The sequence below is a fragment of the Sinocyclocheilus anshuiensis genome, unplaced genomic scaffold, assembly GCF_001515605.1.
Source record: "Sinocyclocheilus anshuiensis isolate Anshui unplaced genomic scaffold, SAMN03320099.WGS_v1.1 scaffold1114, whole genome shotgun sequence".
Classification (NCBI taxonomy): domain Eukaryota; kingdom Metazoa; phylum Chordata; class Actinopteri; order Cypriniformes; family Cyprinidae; genus Sinocyclocheilus; species Sinocyclocheilus anshuiensis.
In genome coordinates, this window is record NW_015540838.1 from 2297585 (window position 1) to 2305649 (window position 8065).

The window sequence follows — 8065 nt, forward strand, 5'->3', positions numbered from 1 at the left end:
GTTCACTTTTAGTATAGTTGCAGTACAAACTAAAAACATAGATGTAAACTAGTTGTGTACTCAAAGTTTACTACTGTTATACTTAAAGTATACTTAAAACTTTTATATACTAGAAAGTGGGCCAATTTAGTCCCAAGGAGTATTGAAATAGTACACTTACAAGTATACTACTAGTACACTGATATTTGTATACTTACTACATAAAGTATACTTTAAAATATACTTGAACTTTACTTAAGTATACTTAATAAAACTTGAAGTATACTTATTTTTGGTAAGGGTACTTGTTTCTCTGTAGGCCTAGATCCTCTTTATTCAGGTTCTTGCACTTTATGTTAGATTTCTTCAGTGACATAACATAGAATGTAATGACAAGTTTATTCTGACATTTTGTTCCTGGATATTTGGTATTGAGCTCAGGCTGCCTGAATTCTTGATAGAGCTCATCTGTCTGTCAAAACAAAAGATCAGTTTCTTCAGTCACTTAACCTGGAGAGCAAATCGACAGGCACAGAGACAAAAGGTTAAACCTCTGAGAATGAAGAAAAAAAAGTAACATTCAGTACAAAGCATTTAAAAAATTCAGTGTTGACCCAGTCAAACCACACATTCTTTCTTAACAACAGTCTTCAGTTCTCAGAGCTTTTCCTTTGAGAACTGAGGAAAATTTACTTTGTTGGTCCCAAAAAGAGATTTAATCATAATAATCAAAAACTGCAATACGTGACTGATTTTCTCTTTGCATAATTCAGTTGGGCATTCAAGGAATCTGCAATTGCATTTCACTTTAAATGGACTGTGTGCCCTTTCAGTGGTATTTGCATAACTAGGATGATGTCTATTCAATTTAGATATAGGGTTGTTGCTTAAATCAGAAAACATTTGTTTTATCATATTTAACTATTTTAACCACTGTTGTACCAATTTGTTGAATAAAGTTGCCAGTATGATATCATTTGTGCATATGTAGCTAACAATCTGTAGACTCTCAACTTATAATAAAAGCCTCTAATAAATTACTAAATAAATAAATAATCATTAAATCACCACAGCGTCTTGTCTCCATTGGCAACACGCACGATTTGTGTCGATTGTAAGTGAAGTCGCAGGTATCGGAGAGTGCAAGTGGCTATTGCAAGTGACTTCGTAATTTAGTTTATTTTGTCTTGTCTTCACCACCTGGCTATACTGTTGTAAAACGTTGAGGGATTCAAACAAAAAGTAATCAATAAATAGAACAAAATAAAAAATAAAAAAGACTGCAAGTGACGGGGACGGGTGACAGTTAAAGGGTTAAATAGGACATAATATTGTCTTATTCTGCAAGACCTTATTCTAAATCCTTAATACTACCCAATTCTTAAACCTAACAACTACTTTACTAAGTATTACTAAGCAGTTATAGGAGTATATTGAGGCAAAAGTCATAGTTAATAATTAGTTAATAGTGAGAATTGTACCCTAATCTAAAATGTGACCAGAATAATTGATGTAGTTACTTGAAAGAATTAAAAGAACCGTTTCATGTCTATCCTTGTATCATTAACTTGTCAAGGTTGATATAGGATTTAGAAAGTAATTAGTAATAAGTAATTAAATACTTTTTGGAGAGAGTAATTTGTACAGTAATCTAATTATACTGTTGAAGATGTAATTAGTAACTAGTAATTAATTACTTTCTTAGAGTAACTTACCCAACACTGCTGCTCAACAGGGTTCATGGCCCCGGTCATTAAGCAACTGAATGTGTTGCCATGACGACACCAGTTGCACGAGCGAGCCAGAAAAATAGCAAGAAAATCAGAAAGACAGAAAAAGGTTAAATCCCAGCGTTTCAGTGAATCTTTGTAGCCCTGTTTGCATGTGCTACGTGGTATGGTCATATATTTAACTTATATGAAATTACACTGAAAAAAAAAACATTTACACAATCTTAGAGCAGTTAGTTGAACTAAAAAATAATAAATTCTGATCACTGCATACCCTTACGAAAAAGAAGTTTATTCAAGTGTACTATTAGTACACTTCTTTTAAACTAAAAATAAGAAAGTATACTTTCAGTCTACATTTTATGTACTTTTCAGAAATGTGCTTTATGTACTTCTCAGAAATATACTTAAAATGACATATTTGACTATATTTGAGCTATACTTGTGCTCTGGGAATCCATCTCTTCATTGTTATACAGTAGGGTGCGCTATTACACATCTACTGTACAAAATTTCCAAAACACAAGCGAAGAAGAAACCGAAACAACAGATGCTTCCACATGTAATGTAACACGATCAGACATAAAACAGCATCAAAACTGTGTGATGTTATGGAATAAAATGTCGACCCATGAAGAGGTAATGACTGTCAAGCTTTGGGCTGTTGATTGACTCCATCTACGTTTTGATTATCATTCATCTTTTTTGTTCAAAATGTTGTTTATTTGTTTCTTTATTTTTATTTATGAAACTTACCCACATTCATATTTTTATAAAAAAGAATGCATGAAGCTAGAATAAAATGTTTTTGTTTACAAGCAGATACCCCGTTCTTTCTTTTGATGTTTTGTATGTTCAGATATTCATATAACAAAACATATACAAATTAATACCTAAATAGGGACATAGTAGTATACTTAAAGTATTATGTAAAGTTCACTTGAAGAAAACTTACGAGTATACTTGCAGTATAAACTACTAAACTAGTAGTTTACTGAGACTATACTTCAAGGTGTACTAAAAATGCTACAAGTATTTAATTAGTAAACTATCAGTATACCTATAAGTTCACTTTTAGTATAGTTGCAGTACAAACTAAAAACACAGATGTAAACTAGTTGTGTACTCAAAGTTTACTACTGTTATACTTAAAAGTATACTTTTATATACTAGAAAGTGGGCCAATTTAGTCCCAAGGAGTATTGAAATAGTACACTTACAAGTATACTACTAGTACACTGATATTTGTATACTTACTACATAAAGTATACTTTAAAATATACTTGAACTTTACTTAAGTATACTTAATAAAACTTGAAGTATACTTATTTTTGGTAAGGGTACTTGTTTCTCTGTAGGCCTAGATCCTCTTTATTCAGGTTCTTGCACTTTATGTTAGATTTCTTCAGTGACATAACATAGAATGTAATGACAAGTTTATTCTGACATTTTGTTCCTGGATATTTGGTATTGAGCTCAGGCTGCCTGAATTCTTGATAGAGCTCATCTGTCTGTCAAAACAAAAGATCAGTTTCTTCAGTCACTTAACCTGGAGAGCAAATCGACAGGCACAGAGACAAAAGGTTAAACCTCTGAGAATGAAGAAAAAAAAAGTAACATTCAGTACAAAGCATTAAAAAAATTCAGTGTTGACCCAGTCAAACCACACATTCTTTCTTAACAACAGTCTTCAGTTCTCAGAGCTTTTCCTTTGAGAACTGAGGAAAATTTACTTTGTTGGTCCCAAAAAGAGATTTAATCATAATAATCAAAAACTGCAATACGTGACTGATTTTCTCTTTGCATAATTCAGTTGGGCATTCAAGGAATCTGCAATTGCATTTCACTTTAAATGGACTGTGTGCCCTTTCAGTGGTATTTGCATAACTAGGATGATGTCTATTCAATTTAGATATAGGGTTGTTGCTTAAATCAGAAAACATTTGTTTTATCATATTTAACTATTTTAACCACTGTTGTACCAATTTGTTGAATAAAGTTGCCAGTATGATATGATTTGTGCATATGTAGCTAACAATCTGTAGACTCTCAACTTTTAACATCCATGAAACATTTCCATTGCACAAAATGTTCTTCGTAGTGGAAAAAAGAACCCAAAATGGTTCTTTTATTGCATTGCTGTGAAACCTTAATTTTTAAGAGTGTACTTTAAATATAAAACGGCAGAAATTGGAATTAATACATTATATAATTAGTACTATTTTTACTGTTTTTCACTGACTTCATCTTTCAAGCACACTCTCTTTGAGGACAGAGAGAGGCCAGAGATACATGGCTCCTCCCTCAGTTTTAGTAAAAACATTCCAGTCAAGTGAGAGAGCCAGCGAATTTGAAACCCTGGAAGTCCGTGTTTTCAGGTCCTTCTCCTTGTGAACACTCACACATTCACTGGAGGACAAGGACAGCCCATAAGCAGCTGCAGCACATCAGCCTCACAGAGTTTGGAGTGTTCTTTTGTTTTGTGGAGTACCTGAAAGTGGCCCTTATCCAAAACCACCATGAAAGCCACCATATTCTTCATTGTCTTGACCGCTGTGGCTCGTTCAAGAGGCCAGTACCACTATCAGGGTCTGATGAACTACTTGGAAAACAGGATGCTCGCTATGGAGGTAAGAGAAATTTGGCTTGTCTGGCTGCATTTCAATACGGTTTGTGCTAGTTTTCAGCCATTTTAAAGAGACATCCACTTTTCCAGACATACATCAAAACTGAGATAAAACAGTGTTATTATGACAATTTAGAGAGTTCACCACATTTATTCCACTCAAAAACTCTTGAAAATGTAAAATCTGTAACAGTGATAGTGCAGAGTGAGAGTACAGACACCCTGAAGTATCTCATGTCCCTCAGACATATCGTCCCAACACAGCAGTGACTTCTCAGACCAAAGACTCATGAAGAAGTGGAGATTAAAAAGTGTTTATCCAAGCCAGTGCTGTCGATTTACCATAGTCTTTTTTTTTTGGTATACTATCTGGAGTAAAGTTGTACCCCCAGAGCAGAGAAACATCAATTGACAGAATAGTTTAGCTCAGCAGTTTTGTTCTCAGTGAAGCTAAGCTGAAAAATTCTAACACTGATTCAATAACCAAAATAATTACTCGCGATTAAGTAGACACTTCATTAGAATAATGAATTTATTCAGTCAATTTACATACAGTATATCATATGCAGACAGGTCTGTCTTGATTACTTGAATAAGCAGGAGTCCATTCTATATTAAACAGTGTTTTTCATAAAATGAAATGAATGCAAGGTTGAGTACAACAGGATTAAAAGCTCCTCGTACGGAAAAAGTGTTTTGTTGTTGTTGTTGTTTTTGTAGTTTTTTTCTGGCCCAAAAGTATATGATGACTGAAATTTTTTTTTGTAATAAATTTATGAAGCAACAAAATTTATGCAAAACAAAGTTTGTTTTGATTCAAAATCATGTCATATTAAATTCAGCTAGAGCAGCTAGCCTGGAGCAAAAGAGCCCTGGGTGGCCACAGTGATATGCTTTACATATTTAATGGCAATAGGCACCATATTCACATACTTTTATTATAGTAATATATTTTTGTGAAGTGTATGAGCATATATTTGTTTTGTAGCCCCCGCAACAAGAGGGGTTTGTACCTCAAATCTTTTAACTTCTTTGACAGCTGCTGAAAACAACTTATTGATTTAAGCACTTTGAAGAAAAATTAATCTTAAACTACTGTTTAAAAGTTTGGGGTCAGTAAGGTTTTCTTTTTCTTTTTTTAAATATACTTTTATTCAGCAAGGATGCATTAAATTAATCAAAGTAAAGACATTTATAATGTTACAAAATAAATACAACATTTTAAATAAATACTGTTCTTTTGAACTTTATTCGTTAAAAATCCTCAAAAAAGTATCATGGTTTCCACAAAACCATTAAGTAGTGCAATTGTTTTCAACATTGATAGTAAGAAATTATTCTTGAGTATCAAATCAGCACATTAGAAATGATTTCTGATGTATGATGTGACACTGAAGACTGGAGTGACATCTGCTGAAAATTCAGCTTTGCCATCATAAGAACTTTAAAATATAGTAAAATAGAAAACAGTTTTAAATTGTAATAATATTTCACTATATATTTGTATTTTAAAACTATGATCTTTTGTCAAAGATCCATTGTACCCTATTATTAAAGTTTATTTTATCATTGAAATATAATATAGAATTAAGTCATAGAATTAAGTCACTGAAGTTGTAACTATGTCGCAAATGAATGATTTTTTTGTTGTTGTTATTATAAATGATATGTGGAACTGGGAGTCTCAAAAAGTTTTGACTCCTTCAACTCAGCAGAAAAAAGTGAATTTCTAAATTGTAGAGGCAATGTTTTTTTTTTTCAAATTTGTTCAAAATGATGTATTGTACTTTAATGAGTTCCCTCAAGTCCTTTCAAAAATACTCTCAAGACATTACTCAGGTTCTCCATCTCCTGGGTCCAGATAACAATTGCAGTAAACCTTTCAAATAACAAATGAGCTTTTTACTCTACAGTTTCCTTGACTGGGCAAAAGGGCCTAACACATCCTGTCCAGAATTACTCAACACTTCTGCACCATTATTACCAGCAGCCCTTTAAATAACCGACAGAAAAATCGTCATTGGAATAAGTTTATCATTGGAAAGAATTTGCTGCACTCTGTGATCATCTTAAACATTTGCGTGACTCATTAGTGTGTTTGTCATTCTTCCAGGAACGCATTGCATTGTGGCATGAACAGAACAACCGCTACAACTCCGACCTAAAGGAATTCAGGCAGCAGGCTGCAGACCAGTTGGAGAAGTTGGGCAAGGAGCACGATAAACTGCGTTCAGACATGGAGGGCGCAGGAGCACGGGTAGACCGCGTGGAGCGTGAGATGGACTACACTGAAACCAAGAATCCCCCTAAGCCTTGTGTGAAATCAGCAGACAAAATGGTGGAACAGGACGTGGTTGTCAAAGAGAGGAAGAAGGAAGAGTTCTTTGAGTTGTCTGGTGAGTTGGGGGAATTGAGTTTTGACAGCTGAAGCTCAACTTTTGATCATGTACTTTCAGCTTTAGCCTTGACATAGTCTTGGTTGAGGGAGACTAGGTAAATTTAGCATACTATTACACATTAGACCAGTTTGGGAGAAAGGTTTGGAGTTATCTCTGGAAAATTGAAACACTGGAAAATCAAACTGGGAGAAGTAATAGCTGCAATGCAAGAGCATGCGCTTTGATTTAAGACATTTCTTTGTTTTTGAGGACTAGCATCCCAGTTACACTCACCCATATTGGGATTATGCTGCAGGCAGTGTGACCATCTTTGCTTTGATGGTAGAAACCCTGGTTTCTGCTAATGCTTGGCTTATATGGATTTATTGATTTAGAGGAAACATGTGGTGTGTTCTGTTAATTAGGAATTAATTAGTTAATTAGTTAATTTGGCTTTTGTGGTTTAGATGTTACGAAACTGTTGAGTTGTGGCCTATTTTGTTATCCAGTATGTTGGAATCAAAGCAAATGAATGTACAGTAGATGTGTTTCATTTGGCTCTTCATCTGTCTCCACTGAAGTACCATGTTAACACTATGGAGAGTCCAGTAAATGCCATACAGGAAGACACTGTATTTATCCAACGTTGTTGTTTAACAAAAAACTAAGCACAATTTTTTTTTTCCAAGGCTGAATCCACTTTAAAACTGAAAGCGGAATCCAAAATTCCAATCCATTTAATTTATTTATTTCTTTGGCAACAAAAGATACCATACAATACCGTTCAAAAGTTATAGTCAGCAAGATTTTTTAATATATTTGAAAAAAAAAAAAAACTTTTGCTCACCAAGGCTGCCTGTATTTGATCATAAAATACAGTAAAACAGTAATATTGTGAAATATTATTACAATTTATAATATTAATGATAAATTCTTAAAAATTAAAATAATAATATAATATATAATTATTTATTCCTGTCATGGCAAAGCTAAATTTTCAGCAGCAGCATTACTCCAGTGTTACACGATCCTTCAGAAATCATTAATATGCTGATTTGGTGCTCAATAAACATTTTAATATCATCTATGTTGAAAACAGTTGCTCAATATTTGGTGGAAACCATGATACTTTTTTTTTTCCAGGATTGTTGGATTAAAAGTATAAAAACAGCATTTATTTGAATTTTTGCTGAACAAAAGTATTATATTCGTTTAAATAAACAAACAAATAAATAAATAAATAGTATTACTGACTCCAAACTTTTTAACAGTAGTGTATATCATATCAAAACATTTTTGTACCAAAGATAAGCACTGGCAACGGAATCAACAAAAAAAAAAAAAAAAAAAAA

General features: G+C 33.1%; 1 protein-coding gene across 1 annotated transcript in view; it reads left to right on the top strand.

The window, feature by feature from the left end:
• The first annotated feature begins 4092 nt into the window (after positions 1–4092).
• Positions 4093–8065, top strand: part of LOC107687444 (olfactomedin-like protein 3B) — a 7887-nt gene continuing 3914 nt past the window's right edge. The window contains exons 1-2 of the mRNA XM_016484797.1: positions 4093–4339; positions 6449–6731. Coding sequence (XP_016340283.1) covers positions 4229–4339; positions 6449–6731 — 394 coding nt within the window. The 5' untranslated portion in view covers positions 4093–4228. The remainder of the gene's footprint in view (positions 4340–6448; positions 6732–8065) is intronic.